General features: G+C 37.1%; 3 protein-coding genes across 9 annotated transcripts in view; 2 read left to right on the plus strand and 1 right to left on the minus strand.

The window, feature by feature from the left end:
- Window positions 1–9318, plus strand: part of LOC139117503 (phosphatidylinositol 4-phosphate 5-kinase type-1 alpha-like) — a 46352-nt gene extending 37034 nt beyond the window's left edge. For 2 of the 7 annotated variants that reach the window (XM_070680667.1, XM_070680674.1), the window contains 5 exons: window positions 1545–1595; window positions 3191–3310; window positions 4027–4327; window positions 4891–5011; window positions 6592–9318. In XM_070680667.1, coding sequence (XP_070536768.1) covers window positions 1545–1595; window positions 3191–3310; window positions 4027–4327; window positions 4891–5011; window positions 6592–6621 — 623 coding nt within the window. In that variant the 3' untranslated portion in view covers window positions 6622–9318. Of the gene's footprint in view, window positions 1–765; window positions 805–1544; window positions 1596–3190; window positions 3311–4026; window positions 4328–4890; window positions 5012–6591 lie in introns of all 7 variants that reach the window. The other 5 variants (XM_070680670.1, XM_070680669.1, XM_070680668.1 and 2 more) reach the window with 5 other exon arrangements.
- A 3258-nt stretch (window positions 9319–12576) lies between these two features.
- On the minus strand, window positions 12577–20110 carry LOC139117506 (transforming growth factor-beta-induced protein ig-h3-like). Its single transcript, XM_070680677.1, has 3 exons — window positions 19351–20110; window positions 14432–14596; window positions 12577–13963 (listed from the first exon to the last, which is right to left on the minus strand). The coding sequence occupies exons 1-3, from the start codon at window positions 19789–19791 to the stop codon at window positions 13586–13588; spliced, it is 984 nt and encodes a 327-aa protein (XP_070536778.1). The 5' UTR covers window positions 19792–20110; the 3' UTR covers window positions 12577–13585.
- Window positions 17261–27684, plus strand: part of LOC139117501 (C3 and PZP-like alpha-2-macroglobulin domain-containing protein 8) — a 63007-nt gene continuing 52583 nt past the window's right edge. Inside the window, exon 1 of the mRNA XM_070680664.1 lies at window positions 17261–17721. The gene's annotated coding sequence lies outside the window, so the exon portion shown is untranslated. The remainder of the gene's footprint in view (window positions 17722–27684) is intronic.

The following is a 27684-nucleotide window of genomic DNA, read 5'->3' on the forward strand; positions in this document are numbered from 1 at the left end:
AAACTATGAGAACTTCGATCTTTGCTTTGGTATCATTTTTCCCTTATGGCTTTTGTCTCATCATTATTTTTGTTGAAGTGCAATACCGTAGCCATTTTTATTGTGTGAGTGTTGTATGATTGTGTGTTGTACCTTTGAAGGCAGAGATAGCATTTACTTCCCTGAACCTTTTCCCATATATGTGTTGATGTGGTGTGTTCTGTACTGTCTACTCCTCCATATTGCCAGACATGGAAATGCCATGAAGACGGTTGATCTACCTTCTGACAAATCATGTTTGTTCAAATTCTCATAATGTATAATAATGAGATAAGTTGGATGACACAGCAAAGATTGAAATTACAGTAATAAACAAAAGCAATGTAAACACTAGAAAGTCCATTTGTAATCAAAATGGACAATGCTTTTACAAGTTCTGAATGTCAGGTGCAGATCAACTGTTGAATTGCATGTAGGCAGTGGGAAAAACCTTGTAATTGTCATGTCAGGTTCTTGTGCAACTGTCTAATGGTATACTGTGATACTATTCCCAGTAAAGTTCTTAACTTTGTATCTCAATGGTAAACCCTTTTCTATTTAGCAATGTTACCATTATGTGTTAAAACTAATACTTTAACTGCTGGTATATCCTTGTAACCCTGTAAATGGTATCATGCAATGCATGCAGGCTTTTAAAATACTGACCCAACTTGGTAAAGGTAGCATGTGTTCTCTAGAAGTCAGTACCGTACCTCTTTTTTATCTTTCTTCACCTCATGGTATCAGAAGTTGTCTGCTATCCCCTTCGATGCTGTCGGGGACAAGGTATTGCCTTTCCTCCATCGCTAATCATTTTCCCGTGTGACGCTCTGCTGTAATATTTTTATCAACTTTTTGAATTCATGTCAGCAAAAGTATCTTCTTGATGTTTTTTCTTGATTTTTTTTTCTTCATAGCTAACAATTTCATACTACCATTATACAGATATTTGGTGAAGTCATTGTTACCATTTAGAACAATCTTCGAAATTTGCAACCTCAGCCTTCATCAGCACATTCTTCATTCTTTGAAGATTCATCTGCTTGACAATTCAATATCAAATTTTCTGAATATAAATGTATTACACTGCAACAAACTGAATTTATCTAGTCTTCTGTATCACCACACACTGTACTATCAGTACAGTAGTTAAGAAAATTTGTGCTGTTAACGGTATTCGTTGATGAATTATTTTATTCTACACATGCATGCTCATGGAGAAAATCTTGACTTGTGAGCCATCATCTAGAATACATCTAGATTTTAACCCTTTCACCATCATGGATTGGTACAGTCCTACTGTTTCAGTGGTGAAGCTGGACCACTAAACGGGGAAATGGGGTGAAAGGATTAGCAAACCTATATTGACATAGATAGAGCCAACTGACAGGACTGAAGATTCTATACAAATCGAAATTATAAGGGATGGCCAAGATGTATAAAATCTGGACTTGAGCAAATATCTGTGTAATGAATGTGTTAGTAGCATCATCTCACCATGTCCATTCGTTTCTCTTTATGTTCAGTTGATCTCAGTAAAACTACTTCATTTAGAGAAGCAACAACTAGGCATTCAAGTAATTATTTTTGATTAATTCATTAACACTCAATCATCTAATTATGGATTTTATTGGTATATTTTTTCACTACTTTTTTAACACATTGTTCAGTTCCATGCATGGGTCTCGGGAACTTGCATGTTTATCATCATTTTCAGTTTGAATAGAAATACTAGGTAGAAGGAGAGGTAGATTTTGCATGATTTTGACATGCAGTTTTTAAATTAGATTTTCACTGACATCTTGTAGCGGCAAAGATAACCACACACACACAGTTCAAAGGAGTAATTATGAAAAAAGAAAGGTGCATTGTAACCTATGATATTTCATGAGAATAATTGCAGAGGTACACTTAGTTTAGGCAGAAAAATTGGCACCAGCTGACTGGCTTCTCAGTATGATTTATTGACTTCTTCAAATGAAATGACATCACATCTGGATGCATCATTGAAATACACATCACTGATCAATGAAATTATTACACAGCTTGAGAAACGTGCAACAACTAAATAACGTTCCTAGAATTTTTAGTTTGCTAATGTTGATTGAAAGCTGTTGTAGATTCATACAACACAACACCCATTGCATGATTTACTTAGTAGTCATCTTGGGGGAGTTCTATCTACAGCAGTGATAAGGCAGACCTAGGGCAAGTCTATTGCATGCATATGGATGGATTTTGTGCTTGGATGGTTACAAAGTTTAGTGGCACTGGAAACATGCAAATGTTGAATTTTAATAAATATCTCAGGTGGTAGAATATCACACAGTGTAATGATGGAAGGCAAAGAATGGCCATCTTCATATAATATATCAGAGACTACAATTGCAGTGTCTTTCAACTGTAGCTTAGCAGAATTCAAAAGCATATTTTATGATGCTATCATCAACGCCTTCTTGAACGAGGCATTGTTCCTTTTATGGAGTAACTTCCCATATTTGATTCATATAAGTATTTCCACACCATCACAGAGAACAGGAAGAAGTGAATCAAAGTTGTCCGCATCAAATCTTCTGCAAGATTCGATAAAACCTTTAAACACATCTGATGTTATGACTGCTGGCTTTGTTATATGATCACTGCACTCAAAGTCAATTTAAGTTGCTATCAATTCAAGATTGTTCTCTTTGACTTGTGATGAAAATTTTGTGTATTTCATGTATCAGTGTGGGGTTGACGCCAGAAAATTATGAAGTGCTCCTAAATAGATTCAAAGGCTTCAGACATATGAAACGTGAAGAGGCTTTTGCTTTCTCACAAATGATACACACTGTTCTGTAATAGACTGTTCTGTAGCTTGTCTTCCAAACATGAAGAGATTCCACGATCTGTTCAGATATTTCCCCCTGAACAAACCAGGACATCCAGACAGAATATCATGTACCTTGCTATTGCTGCAAATTCAGTGCATTACGTCTTTACAATGTGTGATATTTAACTATAGAACATTCCCTCCTTAAGTCAGGGCTTTTCCTTCCCAAATTACTCTATGGGTACCAGTGGTAGCACAGGTCTTTGGGATCTACTATGGTATGGGTATAAAGTTGCAATTATCTTCAATTGCCGGTAGATAAGCTTTCAATTGACATCTGTTGTGTGTATTTAATTCCAGCACTCAAGCATTCACCTTCAAGGAAAAAAGGTCAAGACAAGGTGAAGACACGTACAACACAGCCCACATCACTTGACATGGGACCTGCATCATTCACATCAGCCACAGAGTTCTCTACAAGTAAGATAACTCATCTCTGATTATCAAAGCAGAAGTAGGGTTTGTTTGATTCCTGAAAGATGCGTTATGTTTGTCTACTGCATACAAAGATATCCAGATTAGCAGCATGGTAGATTTCAAAAAAATATCATATTATTGTCATAAGTCTGTTGAGTAAATCATTGGATAATGTTCATGCGGATTTTACATAAAGAAAAGCCACATACGCACAATTACTATAGGTTACACCTTGATGAAAATTCTTGTTCATTAGGGTTGCAAATTCAGCCTGTTTATAGTATATTGTTTGATCAAATCAATGTATTTCTAAAATCACATCACTGAATTCGGGGAACAGAAAAACCAAACAAGCCATTCAAACACTTGTAAAATCCAACATGCTGAACAATAGCAAATCCACGTAAAATTGCACCACAGTTATGTTACTAAGTGTTACATGCATGTACCAAATCATCCATGAAGTCAGTTTGATTTCATTTATTTCCAAGGTACATTCAGACGATGTGTGTGGCTACTGTTACGGTACAATTGAAAAAACTAAAACTCAGCCCAAATGATCTAACACAATGTTGCAAAGTCAGAGTACGGCTTCCTTTGACGAGGCGGCTTCAATTTAGAATTTTACTGTACTATGATAAATTATATGAAGACTAATACAAACACAGTAGGCTTAAAACTTACCATTAATCACTACTACCTTTTTTCTACTATTGTAGATGGTGCCAAACCTGATATCCTACCCAATACACCACCAGCATTTACTACTGTGCCAACCATCACAACCCAGCCAGGTCCTAGCACCTCCATGGCCAGTCAAACACAACCTGAAGCAAGTACCTCTACAACCAGTGAGGTGTCCATGAGGACAACCATGACATCAACGGAGGATGCACCCTCAGCGTCCTCTGTAAGGACAGCGACAACAGAAACAATAAGGACAGCTACCGTTGTCTCTACTGAAACACAAGTAGAGACTATTGACGTATCAACAGTTGAAGCTGCTGTTGCCACTGAAAGGTAACACTGAGTAACAAATGTTCAATCAGAATTTTATTTGTCATGGTAATACAGTTGAAAACACAGGCAGTCAAGGTAATGGAAGATCTACAGATTCACATATCAGCTTTTAAGTGTGGACCTTCTGGTCCACACTTATGTACTCTTAGCATAGGACCTGTATTCCATCTGACTCAGTTTGAAGTAACAATGCACAGAATGTGAGCCTGATCCATGACAATTTGTCTGTCTGTCTGTATTGATAGGGGCTGATGCAAAGTTATTTTCAGAGTCAACTAATGGGATTCAAGAAATCTTCCTGTTATACCCTTTCACACCCATAGCCCTTTGTAGACTTCCACCTTTGATGTAGAAAACAATAAGACTCTTCCATTCTCTGTCTGTGAAATGGTTAGGACACTCTGCTCAGGACTATACTTTCAATGATAAAACTCTGTAAACCTGTCAATTAAGTCTAGATGGCATGTCAAAAGCTATATATTCATCACAAAGGCACCACTTTTCACATTGATATTTTTGGAGATACCAACCATGGCATCTTGTCTGTTTGTCTTTTCCTTCAGTGGGCCCAGTGTCACAGCACCTGAAGAAATCGAACTCACGACCAAGTCAGATTACGAGGAGTCAGAGCTTTCAAAGACTGCCACTGACACATGTGAACAAGAAGAGATAAATACAGACTCGGTAGGTAAAACAAAACAGAAGAACAGATGGCTTAGATTAATTAGATGGAGATAGAACTCAATATTTCCTTGGATTATCTACCCTATCCTATGTAACATTTCCTGTAATGAATGTGTCCTACATCTATTAATAATAATAGATCAAATACACCCTGTGCTGTAGTTACTTCACAAGTAGAATGTAGATTTCTGCTTAAAGTTCTGTTCCTTTCACTCTTCCTATCTTTTCTTCATAAATAAACTTTCTTAACAAAATTGAAATGCTTGCTTTGCAAAGTTTATAATGGCACGGCAGGCCACATTCTATATTTCTGTACTATATGAAATGCATTTCAAGGTCATACTGCTCATCTGTAAAATGAATTCAATCAGTTTGTCAGTGTATTCTTCACAAAATTTTACCACATTAACCGTAAACCATGAGAGAAGTATGAATAACACATAGCTATTGTATGCTGGCATTCTGATTGCATTAATGGCACTATGTATTGCTATATGGTGCTGTTGTTGATATAAGGAAAGTTCATGTCTACCAAAAGAGGGCGCTGTATGTAGCCTTATGCTGTTGAACAACAAACACATGAAATTTGTACAAAGTTATGATTTGTAGTGTTCAAACTACGTTTTGGTCTTTTGACTTCCAAACTATTTTACATAATTATTTTAAACAGATGAATTCCATGCAGTTATTTAATATAACAAAAACTTTCCCAACAGCACCTTCTCAGTCGACAATGAAATATCTCCACTGTCTTTTTAACTTTCTTTCACTGTATTTATAAGCTTTTTTTACTGTCATGAAGAGACACTTACAGTTACTTTTCAATCGAAATTTCCAACGTAAATGATTTCATTAACGAGAGTTCAGATGAAATTCTGCAAAAGTTAATGATAGTCTGTCATATGATAGTGAACATTGCAGCAGTAGATCCATTATGAATACAAACAATTAGCAAAATTATGCAGTAACTAAGTAACAAAATTCATTGAAAGTATCAATAGCTGTAATTTTCACCAAAATTTTTAGTATTTTTGTTCTGGACAGCAATTACAATATACTTCTCTCCCTGAAATATGTTGCAAGATAAAGTATTATAATGTGTCAGCAATGTATAATGTACAGTGTGCAGTATTACCGGTATTGTTGATAAATGAATTCAAGTGCCGACTAAAATTCAGCCATCATCAACAACACTGGACACTATATGCGTACAGGCTGTGTTGATCGAACACGTGTCTATTTGGGCATGATTTGAGGAGTGGAATAAGACACTGTTTGTAACAAAGAGAACAAAAATACTGGAAAATATGTCAGGACTTACAACTAATAGAGCTTTATAGGAACATCCTATAGTATCTCAATAACTATATCAAATTTCATGACATCAAATAAGCTTTTATATGTAATGATAAACTTTCACTGGATTTTTTGTTGTGCATGCAGTTCCCTATGAATAGCACTAATAGTTGTAGTGTAGTGTAGTATTGTAGAATTGTATTGATGTATTGAAAATACTGTGAGTATACTCCTTGACTTTCCCTCCTGATTTGCATGCTATATGTATCCTTTCTGTTTTCAAGGAATCAAACACGGAGGCAACCTGGTTATGACAGGAAAGACTAACCCAGATCAAATATCAAATATCAATAACACTGAATTTACGACATGGAGTTAGCCGCTAGGCTTACAGTATGCTGTTTGTATAAGTTTTGACAGGAATACAAAGACCATACAAATGTACAATACTGTCTGTGACATGCCATTTCCCCAAATGCTGCATCATTGGTGTTGGGATCATTTGCCAAATATATTGGTGTTCATTTATGCATTTCAATAGTTGGAATGGCCACCATGATATACCTCCCACAACTATCATCTCATGAAAGCCTCTGTTGATATCCTTTCTAAAACTCAACCTGTGCACTGAATTCTTATACTTCTTTATATTGGTTTAAAAATATCTTTCTCAGACATTATAGAGTTCTAACATTCTGCCAGTCAGAACTGTTTGATGTCGGAGAAACTGATTTCTAGAGATATCATAAATCAAAGTTTTTCAGTATTTTTGTCATTATTTATATCATTACTGGAAGCTACTCGTGTTACCGTCTCAGTATGGTTTCTGTTTAGTTCTCATGCTGAAATTTAGTGAAAGAACATTGAAAGTCACAAATGCCTAAATTGTCTTCACTGGTGACTTCATAATCATTGGTGAGAGTATCCACTGCAACTCAAAAGTTACTATATTTGATATGTTGACTAACTAACTAGTGTTTGGACTTAAACTTGATATGAGTTGGTGCTTAAAACAAATTTGTCCTATAAAAGAATGACCTTAGCAAAAGGTTACAGAGGCTTAATGAGACTCCATTCATCCACGCCCATCCCAAGCCCATTTCCTGGTCCCAGTCCACAATATTCCCCTACATTCCATCCATTCCCATTGTAATGTATAATTGTATGCTTGCTTCTTTCTCTTCCAGTGATTCATCCGTTGCATGATATCACCAGTAATCAAGACCAATCGATCAATAATCAATCAATTGATCCACGGACTCATCATGCAATCAGATCCATACTTAAAAGGAAATTCATTTTATTTTGATGAATTTATGCCAAAAATGAGATTTACAAAGTGTCCAGATGTGACTATTACTTGGAAACACAGGTTTAAATTTCAGATGGCTTAGAAAGCTACCTGTCATATCCTGCTCTGTGGTGTTTGCTATGTAATCTGTGTACACATCAAGTGGAGGTACATGTTGTCAGAAACCTATGAAAATTGACTCCTACAATTGTATCTACAGATTTGACAGTATATCATTGTTATGCAGAGGGCCGTTGATACACTGAGTGTTTTCACTTTGACATTCCCTGATATACGGTGTCATCATTCACATGATTGCAAAAAAACACAGAGACTGAATACAATCAGACTTCTCGTGCAAACTCATAACTAGTTTAATTCCATGTTGTGCTTTCAAATGAAGTATCGATGATTTCACATTGTAAAATTTAGCTTACACAAGAAAAGATAGCTGCTATTTTGTATGTTTTGTCAATTTTTGATCTGTCTCAGAGGACATCCCTGTTGTAACAGTGGTGTTCATCATGTCTAATTTAAGCAACCGACCTAGTTTGTCAAATGATATGATAGTTGTCTTACCTTGATTTGCCACAGAATGGGAAAAAAACTGTTGACATTGTACCTCCACTGTTGCTGTACATAGAAAATGCCGATTAGCAAGGCTAGCTTATTGGTTAGAGCTAAGGGTAAAGTTATTTTGCAATAAATGCTTGTAAATTTGTATGGATGATGAATATTGCTACTGTATACTCATCATCACACTGCATTTTGTAAAGCTACATTTAGCTGGGGATAAGGATCTAAGAGTCTCATTGTTGTCATTTTCAGCTCATCTCATCCAGCACTTTCATTACAACGGAGAATACCATTCACCTGCTCAAATTCTTACTTTGTGTTGTATTTATTTACTGCCTATTTACAATGTCAAATACTGGAAATAAAACCAGAAAAGTATAAAAAAAACTGTTTTCTAGCATTTGCTCATATGATTTTTGTCTTATTATTTAATAGTTTCTGTTGAAATGATGATCTTTTCATTGTGAAAATGGGTTATTCTAAGGAGAAAATGAATCAAGGATAAGAGTAGCATTACAACATGACTTCTTGATTGTCATGTTTTCTTGTAATTTTTGGTATGACTCCACATCATAGTTGATTAAGATCGTACCATTCCACAGAAAATTTTTGAGGCAGGCATCATCGTGATGTATATTTGTTGGTAATATTTCTGATAGCATGGAATTTCTGATATTTCAGAATTGTGATTTCCATTTTGATTTCAACCAAGCTGAGATAAGTTGGTATCACAATATTGTTCTTGCAGATATCTTTATGCAAGTAGAACTCTGTGCAATATTGATGTGTATTTGCCACTAGTATGATCTACATGTATGTACCTTTTGTAATATTCACGTTTCATGTATTAGCTTTGAACTTGAAAGGCCTGAAATGTTCCTGTATTCCTTTGTATATACTCGCTGGACAGCCTAAATCACCAAACTGTCTCCAAGTCATTACAAAGTTCTTTTCAATGAAAGTGTATAGGCTGAACAGCCTAAGTTACCAAACTCTCTCTGAATCATTACAAAGTTTCTTTTCAATGAAGGTGTGTAGGCCATGGCAAGTGATCTTTTTCCACAATTATGTTACATTCTTGGTACAGTCCAGATTGTACTCTACCTTGCATATATCTGCCAATAAAGTTTACAGGGTTATCCCAGCAAGGGTTCTCTGTCTTTCTTTAAGCATGTTTACAAACCATCCAGCAAGACATTCTTTCTCTTTAATACTGAACAGACAATTTTTCATTTTTTTGGCATGGCTTTAACCTTTTGGGGCTTGTCATTTCCCAAGTGCCAAGTCAGTAAAACCTACCATACACATTTTCACACACTTGGCACGCATGTCATTGTAGGTCAAGTTAATTACACTTGTTTATTGTATCTGAAGTTTTTAAATGGGGCCTATAAATCAAGTCTTTGTAAAAATGCCTCACCAGTTTCTAACCAACTTGACCGGATGGCAACAGACAAATTTGGCAGGATGAGGGTTATAGGTGAAAGAATGAAATTATTTTTTTGAGGAAGTCATCTGCAATTGTTTCAGTGATGCCCTTAGGAATACAATGTCTGCACCACCCTTTTACCAAGTTGGAAATATCTAAATCTACTGTTTTCAGCTTTTTGGACACAATCAGTTCAGAGAAGCAAGGTGGGCGATTATTTCAAGTGTTGATGTCAAGGCAGAGGACTACCCCTGGGCTGTGTAGTGTTCGCGGTAAATTGACTGGCATGAAGAAATGCAAGACAAATGCTACTGTATAATATTGTAATTTTCTAAAAACTTTCACAAAAGACAAAATTAGGGGACCCAACAAATTTGTTTCATTGAAATTGCATCTTGATTTCATGATATGGTGGTTCAATCATTTCTTTAAAACTCATGACTCTCCATTTTCCTGGCTGTTTTGATGAAGTATGATTTGGTATGTTCATCAGGTGGTCAGAAACCAACCTTTATCTTTGTGTTTTTCAAAGTTATTTGTAGAGGGATGCTTTAGTAATATGTGATGAAAGGAAATAAAGCTTTTGTCTTGATCAACACCTAGTTGAGGCTTGATATTTATCACAAAACGAAATGAGCTGCAAAAAGATCAAGGCATGAGATGAATATCAGTGCAATGTTCATCAAAATCTAAGTTAGAAACTTATTTTTGTCCTCTTCGTGTCTATCGACAATATTCGCGTTAAAACAAATTCCAATGATTTGTTTATTTGGTAGTCCTCCACAGCAACTGTACAATACGAAAATTTCAAGCTACAGCAACAAAAACTGCATCATACACGTACACTAGAATTTATTCAGCATTATTATTAAGAATCTGCTTTTGCCAAGCTAAGCATCAAGTCAAGCAAATGGAAAATTAAATATATTGCTCTTCAGGAAAAATATGCGCTGAACAAAAATGGTCTAGCATAGAGATGCACCTAGTTTATACTTCCCGTACATCTGAACCAGTGAAGATCAGGTTGAACGGCACAACAGGTGGGCTACCTTGGTTGTCAGTGACAAGTTGTGTATGGGAGATGAACACGGAGAAATTTCAACTTCCTGACTGAACTTTTCAGATGTTATATCACTTGATTGTAAATTTGCAGTTGAAAAGAAGTCAATAGCGTATATCAAAATGGTAACTAAATGTGGTTGATATTTGTACCAGCTAAGATTGGTATATAACTATACACCACATCAATATAATTAGGCCTAACAAAAAGTGTAGATTGTATTTCAAAACGGTGGTCCATTGACACAAATGGACTTTAATGTACTACCACTGTGAGTGGTTCATTGCCTTTAAACATGAATAAAGCAAGAAGTCTTTGTAATTATAAGGTAATTGATACAGTAATAATTATTGAAAAAAAACAGGGTCTTTTATGTGTAATTTCTGGTCAGATTTTATATAGTTTTGGGTTTATTTCAATGTTATTCATGTTGGACGTCTCAAGGTTTTATTATTATTGCATACAAACAGGCCAGGTTTAATTGAATTTGTATATATAAGCAAAAAACTGCTTCAGATCTACAATGTGGTTGTCCATGACTTAATCATACTTGAAAAACTATAGGAATGATGGTAATTATGAAATTGCAACATTTTTTAGTTTCTATACTGGTAAAAAACAGGTCATTTAAAGCTGAGCATTGGTCAATCAGAAAGCAAATATTGAAAGTTTCTTCAAATGTATATCATGTATTCTCGAATGTGACTAATCAAGCGATGTATGTCAAATGTAAACTTTTGTAAATACCAAGTTTTGAAGTTCATTCCAGTAATTTTCTGACCACTGTGCCCCAGTGAGATTCAACCCATTAACCTTATCCTACATTCAACCACAAACTGGTTCACACTTTTTTTCCTGTACAATGGAGGCTTTTGAAATTGACTTTTTCTTCATGTAACATTTAACATAAATCTCTGTTATCTGCTGACACACCAAATTACCCCTTTTGTGAAATGTTAAATTTAACATGCCTTCTAATTGTATTAAAAGCAATCACGAGAGATGTTTTAGTTCACAGATTTTACGGAGGTAATATTTAAATTTGTTCGGAAGCAATAGTTTCGTTGTAAAAAGTTTTTTGTCATTCTTTTATGTAATGATGTAGATTACCTACATGAAATGTAGTGTTTATCTGTTTCTACATGTATGAAGTATTTGGTGTTTCAACCTTACATTAAGGTTTGAAGCTTTTTTGTCATTGTACAGCAAATTGTATTATTCAGTGGAATATTCGCAGCTATTGCAAAATAAATTATAAACTTGCTTCCCGAGTCTGATTTAACTTGTGTGGTATGTCCTGTGTTGCATGTCAATTAAAGTACAGGTATTTCATGTCTTTAATAGTTATGATGATTTACTCGCACTCTTTGACACTGATTTGCTGGTTGTTGTTGCAAAGGATTAATACATTGTACCAATTCTACAGGGAAAATTGTCAAATTGAAGTTTGATGTTTTAATGTTTTTACACATGGTGGCGTACTATACCAATCTGTGAACATGTTAGGAAGGGGAGGGGGGGAATAGACCCCAAGATTAAAGCAGTGGTCAGTTGTTCTTGTACATATGACTAGTTTAGCATTAGCAGTTTGTATCAAGGATATATTTAGATGAATTTTTTAAAACGGATTATTCAGTGCTCATCACATATCAGCATTATTTCTGCTGTCAAAGAAATGACAATCTGAAAGTCCAGTCTGCCCAACCGATGTTTTTCAACATCAGAAGTATGTTTGAAAAAAAATTTCAAATCAATAATTAACATTCAACTCGTAGGATGTCATGGCATCATATCTTGTCAATTTTTACATTAAATAAATGAGATGTCACTATGCCTACAGCAAATCCTCAATGGGTGAAACTGAGTAAAAGAAGATAGAAGTGCAAGCAAACTGATGAGCATAAACAAGCATATAATATGTTTATGATTTTATTGTCATTGTTTCATTCGTACCTTGTGTCATGTATTACAGAACACTGCAATACCAAGTACACATCATTTATGCATTCTGAAGTATACCAAAGGCCATAAGGTAATTGGATTGATCCTTTGGCAAGAGAACTTCCTTGTTGGTTTGTTACATGACTTAAAGGAATAGACACTTTATTGAAATAAAACTGAATTGTCTTCCAACAGACAACAAGTGACTATAGTTGAAGCAGGGTACATTTACTTTATAATTCTGGTAAAAATCAAACTCTAAACTTACTAAACTTGGAGATCCATTGCTCCAGAGATCCCTTACATATCAAGTAGATCAACATCTAGCTAACAAATCAGTAATTGTTATTTGCTAAGATGAGGTTTTTTTGAAAGGCTATCCAAAACAAAATAATACTTTCTCGAGTAAAAAAGAAAATAATGTGGCGATATCAGTGTACAATGGTAGGTGAAAATTACAACCTTTTCTGTGATCTGATATAGTCAATAAGCTGAGCACCAACCATCATCCAATGAATCAAATTGTACATTCCAGTTTCGTCAAATTTTGCCTAATTTAAGAATCCATGTGGTGAATAACAGCCTCAAGGTTTGTCTGTTGTGAGTTTCGAAACTTTGAATAACTCCAAGATTGTGAAACTTTTAAAACGCTTCCAGTTGCCATACCTGGTCAACAGTACAATACAACAGCCTCTACAAACTTCAAAAATATACAAAATTATGCAAGAATTATAGCTATTAGAGTCTTCAGTTAATCTATCTATGGTAATTTGACTGTAAGGAACTTTTAAAATGGAGTAATGTGTCCACTGTACCTATTGAAACCATAGTAACAGGAATGTTACAAAAACAAACAATTCCCATTTGCTAAATATCAAAAAGGTAAAAGTATGCAATACTTGGTTATCCTATAAACTACAGCAGTTGTCCACAACTTGTACTGTTATTTACTCACTGTTCTACACAAGATTCATTACATCATTAGTTTTGATAGAAAAACATCTCTTCCCTCTCGTTTCCTTTTGGAAGTATAACTTCTGATAGAATATGGACAACACCATTGGTGAGGGTGATGTCAAAGCCAACTAACATTTTCTGTTGGATGGTCACGCCACCAGGACCCATCTCCATCACCAACTGTTTACCATTCAAGGATTTGAAAGTCTTGAAGTCGTAGAAGCCACCGTAGTAGTAAGCATCACCAACAACGTGGGTCAGAAGTGTCTGATTCAAATACGTTGCGTTGTTTAGTTTCTTCTGCTGCTCAGGTGTTAATTTCTTGATGGCCTCATCACTTGGAGCAAAGACGGTGAGTGGCTTTGTTGGTTCAGTTGCCAAGGCTGAAGTTAGGTTTACTTTCTGTTGAGGGTTATTGAAAGTTGTTTGTAAAACTTAAAAGTTAGCTGGCACACCTACCCAGCCTTTTCTAAATACAAGTGAAAATAATGAGACTGCTATGTCCAAGCAAATACAAATCTGCCAATGACAATATGGATACCTATGATGTTCCAGTGTACACATGGAGCCAGATGGTTACATTAATCATACAATGCCATTAAATTCATGTAATAAGAAAAGGGCCATTTATATGTTGTATATGTAATAAGGGAACTTGGCTGGTAGGCATTCTAGCAATCCCTACAATATACCTGTAATTAATATATATATATATATATATATATATATATATATATATATATATATATATATATATATATATATATATATATATATATATATATATATATATGTGTGTGTGTGTGTGTGTGGTGTGTGTATGTATATTATCCATACATACATACATATGTATGTGCCTAAAATTCTCACCTGCAAGAGTTGATTAAGCATGGAAAATCTTGGGTCAACACTGAAGAACTCTGCGATGTTGATGCCTGTTGGGATCGGATAGATAACCTTCTTTACAATATGGATTAACCCATTGGTGCACTCATAGTCAGGTTTGAACACTTTTGCCCCAGACACAGTGTACACCTGCAGGAGAAATGTTGAAAGACCTAGGATTAAACAAATTTGCAATCTTTGACATTGAACAAGGTGTTTTTAATATATATCTTTATGTATTGATTAACTCTCACTTTCTACAAGTATAAACGCTTTCTGCTAAAATAGAGGTAGACTTAAATATTAATCATTACAAAATACTTTAACGTATTTTATTTTCAAGGAGTCAGGTATTTTGGAGGAGCCCCACATCTTCCTATGCGAAAGCGCCTTGTACCACATTTCAAAGGGTGGGTGGTGATAGAACGCTGACATGCAAGACAGGCATTGGATGCCAAATTCCATACTCGATCATCGATCTTTTTCTGGTCATCCATTCGGATGTTCGGTCATTTCTTCGCGAATTTTCATACGTGTTGGTAAAATAGCAACGAACTGTATCATGAGATTTTATAGTCAATAAAGAGATCGCGATAGGCCATACCAGCCAGACATCGAGAGAATAGATTCGCGCCCGCATACGAAAGCTTCAGTAGCACGTTTGTTTTTATGTATAATTGCGATACGGACTCCAAAGGCGACAATGAAGGGGCGAAGACTTATTAGTACTATATAAGCTTATCACACTGATATCACCTCATGGGTACAACCACATGGATGGCATTATCCCACGATCCTCATTGACACTTTTTCATGATGCATATCCGGTAATGCTTGTATGTTTCCTGTGGATAAGAGTGATATAGTCTTTGCTTCACCATTTTACGTATGCAGTGAATGGGCGGATGTGAAACGGTTCAACCAGGATCAGTAACTCGGGCCTTATTTATGGAAATATGGCAATCCCACGTATGTTTCAGATGTCGTATTTTTAGAACAAAGTATGAACTTTTGAAAGGTAACTTTGAAGGACTTTCCAGCAGTGTTTTCTCATTCTCACTTTTTCTTATCGACGATTTATTTCAAAACAGTCACATTTCTCCTTGAGGCCACACAGTCATCCGAAATTCAACCCGATGAAAACGAAAAGGAATATCAATAGCCTATGTTGATATCCGATAATTTATATTTAAGAGTGACAATTTATTGCCTTCTGCAAAGTGGAACTCTACTATTGTTTCATTGATAATCGCTACGTATTATGGATAATCTACGAACAGTTGCAACAGATTGGATTTAATTCTTTTAAAGTACAATTGTTTGTCTATCTCATCCATCTATCTCCCCACAAATCCATTTACTACCGAACAGAAAATGTTGTTTTAGTTAGCACACTAGATCTTACTGTGTCAAGAATTAGTTACTATAATACACTCTTGTTTCCACCTCTATACAAGACTGCATGCATAATGCATTTGCATTTACCGGCAAGTTTACCCCTTTTTTACGGAACCAACACGATATAAAACTCAAATTATATATCACAGAATTGGATTATATGGGAAATGACATCAATGAAAGGAAGTTTCCTTAAAACGATATCTTCATAATCTTGGATCGATAAGATTCATCGGGTCAGGAAATGAAGGAACAGACAATTCTGACATCCTAAAACCTACGCAATACGTGGCCCGTCGTAGCAAGTCCTTTCACATTGCCGCTGTTATTCACTTTAATTAAGATTTCCAACCAGCTGACACACGCGCACAGCGTCAGAACACGAGGGGACGATTTCCGACGATTGAGTTGGGGTTGACAGCAATTCTCTGCAGGTCGGCCATTTATACATCTTTCTGATCTTTGTGTAAGTACTGTCAGTTTGAAACCACCCTGGTCGCTTGTGTTACCACCATCAGCGTTATTAACGACGATCTTTATTCACTCAAACAAAAGACAGTTCAATCCTATTTGGTTGGCACTACTTACTCATAGTGGTTGCAAGTACAGTCTGCTAAAGCGCTACTATTCTCCATAATTTTGACTTCTTCAAGGCGAAATCACTCATGCGTATTACCTTTCAAAGGGATTTACATGTGAAATCTTGCATTTATGCGGCTTTGTGGTGTGCTTGACTCCACACAAACTGCAGCGACAAGCCGGCTGTGATATTACATCACCGCTATTGTACTTCTAAAGTTGCTAATAAAGTGCGTGAGCTAAGAGAACCAAAATCTTCTTTTCCTGGACGTGTAAGTTGAAAAAAACCAATAATGGGTATGCAGTCACAATAGAGTTCTGAAGAGACCGACCGCATGGAAGAGCTATCCATGTCATTAATGTGGTCGTATAGTCGGATGTATTGTTGCCAGATTTGACATAGAACGAACACCCACCAACTCCTTGTAGTTGCATTCTCAGAGAAGACAATGAGCATCAGTTACTGGAGAGGACCTTGTGAACGTAACATCCTCTTCTCTATTTACTTTTACTATAAAATACATTCACAATTAGTGGAGAAACAGACTAGACAAAACAAGTTGAGTCATCGAGGTTTTGTTATTGTGTTTGCAATTTTGTGTTCAATAATTGGCTTGAAAAAATGTTCTCGGAAGGTTGATTTCTGTTACTACAGAATGACGTAGGCTATGTCGGATATACGCTTTGAAACACACTTTATAAAGTTATCAATGCATCCTCTTGACACGCGGACAATGGGGTAAGTTTCCCTGTGTACAGGAGGGATCCGGTGGGATGGCCCCTGCAAATCATTAATAAAATTTAGTTAACAAAAAAGTACAACAAGCAGTGGCTACTGTTTATTGTGTTTCTGCGGCGTTTAGTGGTATTACTTTTCAAACGCCTTATGGGCTGCCCATACATAACCCGAGGTATTTCTCACTTGCGACACAGTGCTCGATTGTAGATGTATTTAGGTGAAATCAGCCGAAACAGCGCGAACCAGAGGCACGCACGTATATCATTCTTCACAAATCTACGCATCTGTTGCAAGGCCAGAAGGGCGTTTATCTACCCGCTTCCCGCCACTTGACGGCGATTGATTCCCAGGTCTAGACGTTCTACAACTGACTTTTAGTGACCACGTTTTGGAAGATTACCATTTCAATCGTTAATTGTCACTGTTCGGGCCACTTATACTCGGCCCGCACAGGAGACCTTCAAGCGTGAAATACCTACAGGCTCGCGTTATCTGCAGAACTTTAGAATCAATTTGATGACCTCGGCCAGGGACCACATCAGTCGAGTTTCTTCGTGTGGTAAGTACACAAAATTTCGAACATATCGGCACTAGGTTTTCAGCCACTGACAGACGGTGAACTTTAGTCAATTTCGAGTCGTTTTGACCATTAAGTTAATTTCAGCTTAGCCGGTTGTGTTGTATTTGGTAAAACTTTCAAATGGAAATATCCAAACTTCTGACCATATTCGCTGGTGTGGCAATGCATAAACTTGTGCGTAATCATGAAACATAGAGGTAAGGTCAACCGGGTCAAAATACAACATTGATAAATGACATTGAAGGACAGGTTTGGGAATTGGTAACCTAGCAAGACAATGGAGAGAGGTTTTGCAACGTGTTTGGCTGAAAACTACGGACGTTAGATCACGTGTCTCAATACGTCTACAAGGATCAAGAGGTGGTATCGAAAGAGTCCTAGGACCGAGGCAACCCGAATGAATATATCAGTCGTCGACAAAAGCGCTGTAGCGTATTTGGCACGTTGAAAGCAGGATGAACTAAACTTTTATTTGAAATTTGGCAAATGGATAGTTTCTTCACTTTAATTGCCAACCTTTGAGTCAGGTGTTAAGTTTAGGCCTTGAGTGTTCCTTGTCATTGATGTCTAAGAAAGGATAGCCGAATTAACTTATTAGACAAGTTTTGACGTTTAAGTCGTTCAAGTTCGCGTTGACGCACACAGCGAGACACAAGAAATTGCGTAAAGCAAGTGCAGATGCACGCCAATGGGCACTACCCTAGGGGGTTGGCCTTTAACAACAATGAGTGACATATGGAGAATATCCAATATAGTTATTTCTGGGTTCATTTTAATTGAGACGAAAACACGAAGAAAATGGTGATGAACAGTTCTTGGTTTTCAAGGTAAATTACAGTCAGCAATTTTGGCGTTGTTACTGTGTTCAACATGCGATGGTAACATTTTCGAGTGTGGAGCTATACTATATTTCAACGAAAATACATGTACACGATAAGGTTTTAAATCTTTAATTTTATATTACTTATTATTCGAGCGTTCTGCCGTAAGTAACTGGGGTTAGCAAGGCTTTCCTACCTTTCCTTGCTGAATTCCCAACACCAGAATGTACTTTAAAGAGATCGCCACTCTATCTTCGGTACACCACCATGGAGGTAGCACACAGACCGTTTGCTTGTCTCCATGGGTATGACACACCTACACATTTTGTGTTATGAATTCAGGCTTTCTGGCCAACGTGAACGTAGCTACTTTTCAGAATTGGGGTAACTCTTTGTACGATGTCTTACCATGACTCCTCAGGTCATCTGAATATTGAATTACCCCTGTTTTGACAGGTTGAGTAAGCAAAGTGCGTCAGAGCTTGCAAGTCCTGGGGTCGTACCGTGCACCACACGAATGACCCCGCAGTACCACTCCTGTTTTGCATTCACTGTCCCATATTTAAGGAGAGCGCAAATCAATGTGTATTTCATCGTGATTGGAAAATCTTGTCCTTGGTCATCGACTGACATTTCGTACTATGGTCTATACGATTGGCCTAGGGTACATAGTATTGGTAAACAACCACGGTTGATTCACTGAGTGGGAAACCGGAATTGCAAGAAACGTGCTCAGTATATTACTATACGTATACCATTAATAATATTGAAGACAGATTACACTGACCTTCCTATGACCTCCGCTAAAAGCTTCATAGATGTTTACACGCAAAGATTGTAGAGAATAACCGCCTTCAGATGGTTTAAAAGCGCTCGGGATGAGAAGATTGTGTTTGTAGTCGCGGGCGGGATGAATGCCAATAGCCATGTGATAGCGCAAGACCCAGTCAACCACGTTTGGGTTTTCTAAAGCTTTCCTCGTCTCCTTAGACATCGTCTTGAATGCTTCGTTATCAGGGACAAACACTGTGAACTGGGTGCTTGTTGTTAGCTGATCTTTAACCCATGGCGAAGTATCCACCAGTTTTATGAACTCGGTGGCGCCCAGTGTCAAGGCAGTGTTGTAGATTGTATCGGTCTTTCCTTGATTTTCAGAACCCGGTCCGATACAGGCGACTTGAAACCCACAGAGCAATAGATGCGCCAGGAATAAATTCAGCAAACCCATGGTGAGACCAAACTGCTAACAGCAACCTTGCCGTCCAATTTTACCCAATACTGTTTGCGAGCAGACAGACCTTGTCACAATCAAATAACATCCGAGAGTCAAAGTTCATCTGTCCTATGATTATTGTTCATGCTGTCTTTCAGGCTACGTCACTTTCATTGTCCTCTATCGATTGTTCAAAAACACCCGAGCAGGGCAAACGTATACCCGCAATACTATGCCAATCTGAAAAAGCAAATGACAAGGACACAGTGAAGACACCGAATGAATCCAGTATAGTTTGCCCGTTTTGTCGGTCGACAGTGCATTTATTTCCTCTCCCCAGAACTCAAATCACCTGACTCACCTCTATTATTTATACATGAGCTGTCACGATGATCAAAAGCGACGTTTGTCTGCACATTTTAGAAAGACGGAATGATGGTAATAGCTGAAACTCAAAGTACTGTTTCTTTTCGTGCTGCTTTATTTTACCACCATTACTCTGCGTAGAATAACCGTGATTCTACAAAGGTAAAGCTGTCCACACACATTAATACATAAGAGTATTTTTAATACTACTATTACCAAGAGCGGTCCTAATAGTTCCAACGTCTGCAACGTACTGTTTGTCGTCGTACAAGATGCGAATTTTCGAAGGAATGTTGTCTAAATGTTTGCAATCTATTAGTTGTAACACATGTGAAGTATTTAGCTTGGAGAAAGCGTTCATAATTTCAAAGGATCTGCCGGGGAAATTGTAATTGCACCTGTTATTATTCAAACAAAGCATGTGATTGGCTTATGTGTAGCAAAAATACGCCACTGGGCAATCCCAGTGTCTTCCGGCCTTCGGTGCTAAATTCAAGGCAGACTTAGGCTAATCGATCCCGAATATATTGCATCTAGCTGATCAAGATCTAAACTGGTACATCTCACAGACTCTGGTTCCAGAGTTAATCATTTTCTTCAATTTGAAGCTCAATTATTTGATACCCTTTGCGCAGTGGGACAAGTGGTCCTGGTTTTATAACTGTATACATTGTTGACATTGCGAAACAGCGCTATCCTCATTATCGTTTCCACGGAATGACGCCATCAACCGAAGAATGGAAGATGTGATTTGAGGTCAGTACATACGTAATATGTCTGTACACACGTAATATGAATAACTGAAAACAGACCACAAGCTTTGGTTTCTTGCGCATACATCGCCAACTCACACAACGAGTTCGGATATTTGCCAAATAATTCGTGTTACTAAAGTAAAAGATAACTAAACCTACAGTCTCACCATCAGGAAACCTTAAGATTATCATGGATTGTAACGGAACCATTAGTTAACCAGTAGCCTTTTAATTATTATTTTTAAAGTAGTAGTAGTAGTTGTTGTGGTAGTAGTAGTATCAACAAATATAAAAATATCAACAAGTATACAACACAACATATAAAGTACACGGGTATAGTATCATTTAAAAGCCGCACTGTGGTCGGAAAAAGGTCGATTTGCAACACGCGGGCAAATTCAACGGTTTCACGTGTAAGTGCAAAATTGCGTCAGTCCTGGTTTTTACCGTGTTATCAACGTCACTGAGAAAGTACAAAGGTACGTTAGGACTTTGCGGTTACAATAGCAATGCTGTAGGTGTCGTTGATTGTCTACAGACAACTAATTATGTCCCGGAGCTGCCAATGTGAGGGTTGATGCGTCAATTGGGTTTCAGCGATTGAAGAGGTTTTCGTAACAACTTCAATATGGTTATGTAAAGGAAAGAGAACAACCGTTTACCTCTCAGGGTTTGCTACATAAAAGCTTACGGTTACCGACGGTTAGTTAAAAATCAAGGGATGATCGTATGCTGATTAAGCGTCCGAGGATGAGTGATTCAAGTTCTATTCACATTTTTCGATTCTGTAGAAATGTTCTACTCAAAAGTACAGTGATTTACTTGATGATTATCAGGGTTTGATGAATTTGTGTCGGCGTATCTACTCGATGTGGGTTAACTATGATTTCTCTTGAAGTTTGACTACTTGTTATTTTCGCTGCAGTATTTTGAAATGTCTCACTTCTTTATATTACCTGTACGCAGACAGTACACATGCAGGGCTCGAAATTAACCTTTTTCCCTGGTAGTCCCATTGGCTACCATTTTCTGGAAGTTGGTGGTCCAGTGACAAGGTCTGGTAGCCCATGCCGGAATGAAGAGGTTTTTTTGTAAAGAATACTAGACAATGAAAGATTTATTTTTCATGATTCTATCCAAGAAGTGAATTTTCTAGTCATTTGACATCAATACCTGCAGATCATAGCCTTAAGAGAACAGTATAGCATGTGTAGTGGACAACGGTGACGCCTCAAAGTTTGACGACCTATTCACACGTACGCAGAGCTTATATGCCAATTTTGATGTTCGCCATGACAACGACTTTTCACTCAGCAAGTGTAAACATAACATAGCTAAAAATAGATTGGCTATGAATTTCAGGATGACAACTTGGTACAGTCATGTTCCAATTAATTTTGTGGCAATTTTCGCTATATTTCTCCACCATAGTACACTATCATGGGATGATCTCGTACACTTCGGAAAGCGTAATTTGTGGATGGCCCGACAGCTTTTTCTTTGCAGTTTGAATAACTTTGTGTTTAATTGTGATTGATACATTGTGATTAAATAACTATGAAAATGAATTTTCATTGGCCATCATTTCCCGAGCCTGTCATCCAAGCATATCAGTTCAGTATTTTATTGAAGTTTGTCCCAACAAAGTCGCCTTTTAATTTGCATACAAAGTCACAGTCTGGTCTTTCTGTGTCAGATGGGTTGACTGTATTAGCGTCGGTCATCTCACAGCGATCAACATAATGTCGCCCACTAAGTAATTTTATGTCCCAGGCTTTGGTAGTCCGTGTGGGCTACCATTTCATGGAATTTGGTAGCTCCAGGGAAAAGTTGGTAGTCTGTGGACGCGGGACTACCGCTAATTTCGAGCCCTGACATGTAAATTGAATGTGGCATTGTAAGGAGATTGTGTACTTCAGAACAGTACTGAGCACAACGTAACATTAAAGGGATACAGTCGTCGGAACTGCGCTCAAAGGTCGTATTGGACCCACATGACCAATGTAAATACTGTATCCAAGATACGATAGTGATTATACATCGTATAATTAAAATACTGCAGCTATGATGATGAGCTGCATCTAGATATCGTGCACAAAATACATTGTTTGCAAACAAGAAACTCGCACAGGCGTAGTTCCGACGACTGTTTCCCTTTAAGAGGTTCGGACCGAAGCTACATGTAGGTCGCTACAGAACACCCGGAACAAAGACTAGAAATGTTAATGAAGCAAAAGTTTACCTGGTCAGCAACAACATTCTTTCACCTCCCACGTTACAAAGTCCAAGAAAATATGAATAAACATTCATGCTTCTAAGTTGACTATATGTAGTTCACATAGTGTTTACATTAAATGAAATGTGCTTTAATATTAGTATATGCTTGAACATACTAAATAGATTCATCATCGTAAAATCGGCTATCTCACATGACACTTCTACATTTATCACAAAGATTTGTAGAAACATAAACTATAAGACTGCGAAGAAATTACATACTTGGAACGCATATCTGTGAATAAAACAATTTTGAATTCGACTTGTTGAAATTATCGCGATGTAGTGGAATTATCCAGACCAGTGAAGGTAGTTACATTGTATATCGAATATGGTCATTTTAACGAATTCATTTAAAACTGTAGAAATGGTCATTTTAAACGAATTCATTTAAACTAGCGACAAGTTTTGGTCACTGCCAACAGAAACGGGCGCGTTCCATTGAAAAATTATGTAATGGCAAGGTTTTGCCTGAATGCAATAAAGTATACTCAAACGCTCTCACCCTTGTCAATAAAAATCAAACACGCTGGAAATAAAGGATCAGTATTATCTATCTCAAACAATTCAACTTTGACAAAGTCATTAGCATACCATCACAACCTTTCCGACAACCCGTCTGCTGCAAACGCATCAGTAGAATCTTGATTGACGAGACTGGGTAATACTGGACTAATGCTAATCTGATGTGCAATTCAACATTATCTTGGGGAGTATGTTTTTATTTATTTGCCGGTAAACGTTCCCTTAGACAAGCACTGATTTCTACCGTCAAGGGAATATGGCCCACTGTTCTTCACGTGTGTAAAATCCAGACTGTGAACAAGCCAGAAAGCCTCTTACAAAAGGTTTTAATATGAAAGGTTCACCAATCGAATAGCAAACATAAAGCGTATTTATTACTTCATCGTGAAATCGTTCATTTTGACTCCTTTTAGAGTATTTTTGAAATTTTCAAATGAATTACACCTAATTTTTTTTGCGAAAGACTAAAGAAAGTAATAGTGTTAAGATAAACACCGTGTTTGATCATGTTTAGCAATTTAATTGAGAAAAACAATTCAAAGGGGCAGTCTTCAATCCCTGGTTCTCGCATTAGTGGTTGTTGATATTGACTGTTTATGTGATTTAGTACTTTGTTCTCCTTTGAAATTTGTACAAGGTTTGTCAATTTTGCTCACAGATAAAGCTGATAAAGGCCTGCCCGTTTAAGTGACTAGTCAGGTATACTTGTCAATTTACAAAAATGTTATAAAAATCTGTTTCAACACACTATTATACCAATTTAACGCGTTCAACAGTTTTTGAATATTTTAGAGAGAGGTTGTAGCCTTCGAAACCTCCCTCAAAACAAGATCCACCGTCTTGCCAACGGCCATTTCCATGTGCCTACCCATTCTAACTGAGCTCACCTCTCAATTATCCAAAAGAACCGTTCTCACATTATTGGAGGTTTTCCCCGGAAAGCACGACAGTCGAAAAAGATGTTTATCGGAAAAATCTTAAAAAGGTTTTGCATCATCAGCTTATATTACCCCTACACACCGAACAAAACCTTTCCTCGGTCTCCTCAAAAATGATTTCCCACTACTTCAGACACAGGATCGTCACGTATATGCCTGACACCTTCTGGAAGGGATTTACATGTTTGACAATGTACTAGGATCGTCCCAATTGATCAGGATGACGTTGTGTAAGTTTTGTATTTATCAATTTTCTATGATTTGTGTGTAACAAAGTTACTATTTAAAACTCTAAATTAGATATGTGTCCAGCTATTTACAAAAATCTTTAATTTCTCACACAAACAAGAACTAGATTTGAGTCTGTGTTCCTATGGTGTAAGAGGCAAAATACGTATGTCAAGAGAAAGAACTTATTATCACCCAAATAGAAAAGTGAAACAAAATCATAGAGTAGGGAATCACAGGAATCAAATTCACGAAGCTTAGGCTGTCTAACTTGTAGGACTCTCCAGAACGAGCGTACATTCTTTCACAACATAGTGATCTAATCTACGTTTACACGTAAAGATACCAACACTTTGATGTTGAGCAGAGGCAGCCGGTACTTCAGTAAAGCACAGACATTTTACTCCCTTGCTCACATGAGAGGCGATATTTTGTAGTCTGCCAGTCCCTTGTCCCGGCCTTCGATTATCTTGAAATAATGATTTTTCTCAAACGGACTTGGACATATATGCGATGTTCATAACGTATTTTTAGTAGCAACATATTGTACAATGAAGACAAATGTAAATGGTGAATTTCAGAACGTGCACGTGGCCTTGTCAAATGCTCAACGAGGAGTTATCTTTCCCTCATACAGTTCTTAAAATTGCTGCACTATGCATTGTAGACAGTGGTTTGTCTTATCATAAATCTACATGTTTCATTGGAAATGTAGAACTTTGCTTTGTTAATGCTCAGGGTGGCACAATTGATTTCCATAATTTGTGACACTTTGAAAATGAAACGTTCAAGACAGGGATTTCATACTTTGACATCACAAAAATTCGTATACTTGCTAAACCACATTGTCACCAATCCGTGGTATGTATTTGAAATATTCCCATATAATATCATTAAATATGAACAAGATTGACACAAATATATCCACTTTTATCGTTCATTAAGGGTGATCGAGTCTTTGCTACGTTATCATAGCTGCAAACAATAGAACGCGTACTCTACGACGCGCGCGTCCACTGTACGGGACCGTGCTCATACAACTTATTGTCAGAGCTTTTAGCATGAAAGCGGACGTTGTTGATGATTGAATGATCATTTTATTATCTTCGAGTTGTAAGTTTTAAAAGTTTTAAAAAATCTCAACAAAACAATTTGAAAAGGACATATTTCTCATCAAATTGTGATTTTTCTCATTTCGCATATGGGGAAGGGGTGATGGCAAGCAATGTACCATTGTAAATAGGCTGGTGACCCCACATTTTTATTTGATGCATATAATGTGCAATATCTGAACAATAATTTATGTGAAAATAAACAAAATTGTTGGATTGGAAATTTAAATAATTCTACAAAGTATGGATCAGGCGTGGTCATTACATTTAAGTTACGTTTGCAACAGCTTTAACTGTTGTTTTGGAAGGCCTGAGAGGTGATAATTTAAATTCTTGTGCACACTTTCAGCGGGAAAAAAGCTAAAACTTTCATTTATTACTCAATGTGGTTCACAAGTGTAGCATTTCAAGAAAGGGACTGAAAGTAAATATATCGGGTTGGGCAACGCTTACAGGAGATTCATAATTTCTGTTATTCGAATGGGATATTTGGCGGCCAGCAGGATTTGAAATACACCCATTTCAAATCCGTCTAGCTACCAAATTAATCTGGTGACATATTGATTTTTTTGTCTTAATCTCATCCTCACATATAAGTCTTACTGTTAGAGAAAAATAACGAAAATTGTTCGTAAACAAATAAGTGGCTTGATCACCCTTAATTTTTTCAATCGAAATGGAATCAACTAATTGCGAGGCGACTGGTTGGAAGAATTAAATGAACATCTTTCTGTCCCCTGGTCGAAATTTGAAAAGAATAAAGTACAAAGGGCAGCCATCATCATTGTCGTTCACGCCCAGCCCTTGAAAATTGACACCAAAAGTCCTCAACGAAGTCGCTTACATGCAGCTTACATATCAAGGGCAAGTTTAAGGAAGTACGCGCCTCGAAATTGAAAGACTAAACTTTTTGCTCAAATTTTCATCGGGGAAACTTTCAACCATTTTCTTTCAAAATCTATTGTATGAAAATAGGGAGTGTCACTGTACAAATGTTACTATTGTGAAGACAAAAATTTCCCGACTCTGGAAATTCAAGATGGCCACCATCCCTGTGTTAACTCTATAGGGGAAATTAAGTTTTCGATTTTCACAAACGTGTCATAACAGTAAGGAAAGAAGCTGGAACTGACGACGAGTGCTGAAACTGGAACTTATTTATTGAATACGGAACCATAACTGGACCTACCGCCCATCCGCTGATACATGAGTCTTAGTTGGTCCTAGTTCCTAGTTTCGGTCACTCCACTAGAGAGTAATCGTGGTCCAAAGTTCTAGTTTCTGAGTGAATGTCCTGTCTCGGTCACTCCACAAGAGAGTGACCGTGGTTATCGGTCCTCCAGTTCTCGTTGTTCGTTTTTCCTCTGAGTTAGCGTGTCTATTTTAACCACGGTCACTCTCTTGTGGAGTGACCGAGACAGGACATTCACAGTTATGGTTCCGTATTCAATAAATAAGTTCCAGTTATACATCAGCACTCGTCGTCAGATCCAGCTTCTTTCCCTTATGTTATGACAAACGTAAGCTTGTGAACACTGAATTTATACCATGAGCAAGCATTAAAGGTATACAGTCACCTGTAATCTAAATATGCCCATATATGGTCAAAATGCCCGTGTGACGGCGCTATTTTTAAAAAGCGGCCACCCACTTAAAATCGATGATTGGTCAGATTTTCTCTTTCCATGGTAACTGTGGCAAAATTGG

This window comes from Ptychodera flava, chromosome 18 (assembly GCF_041260155.1).
Source record: "Ptychodera flava strain L36383 chromosome 18, AS_Pfla_20210202, whole genome shotgun sequence".
Classification (NCBI taxonomy): domain Eukaryota; kingdom Metazoa; phylum Hemichordata; class Enteropneusta; family Ptychoderidae; genus Ptychodera; species Ptychodera flava.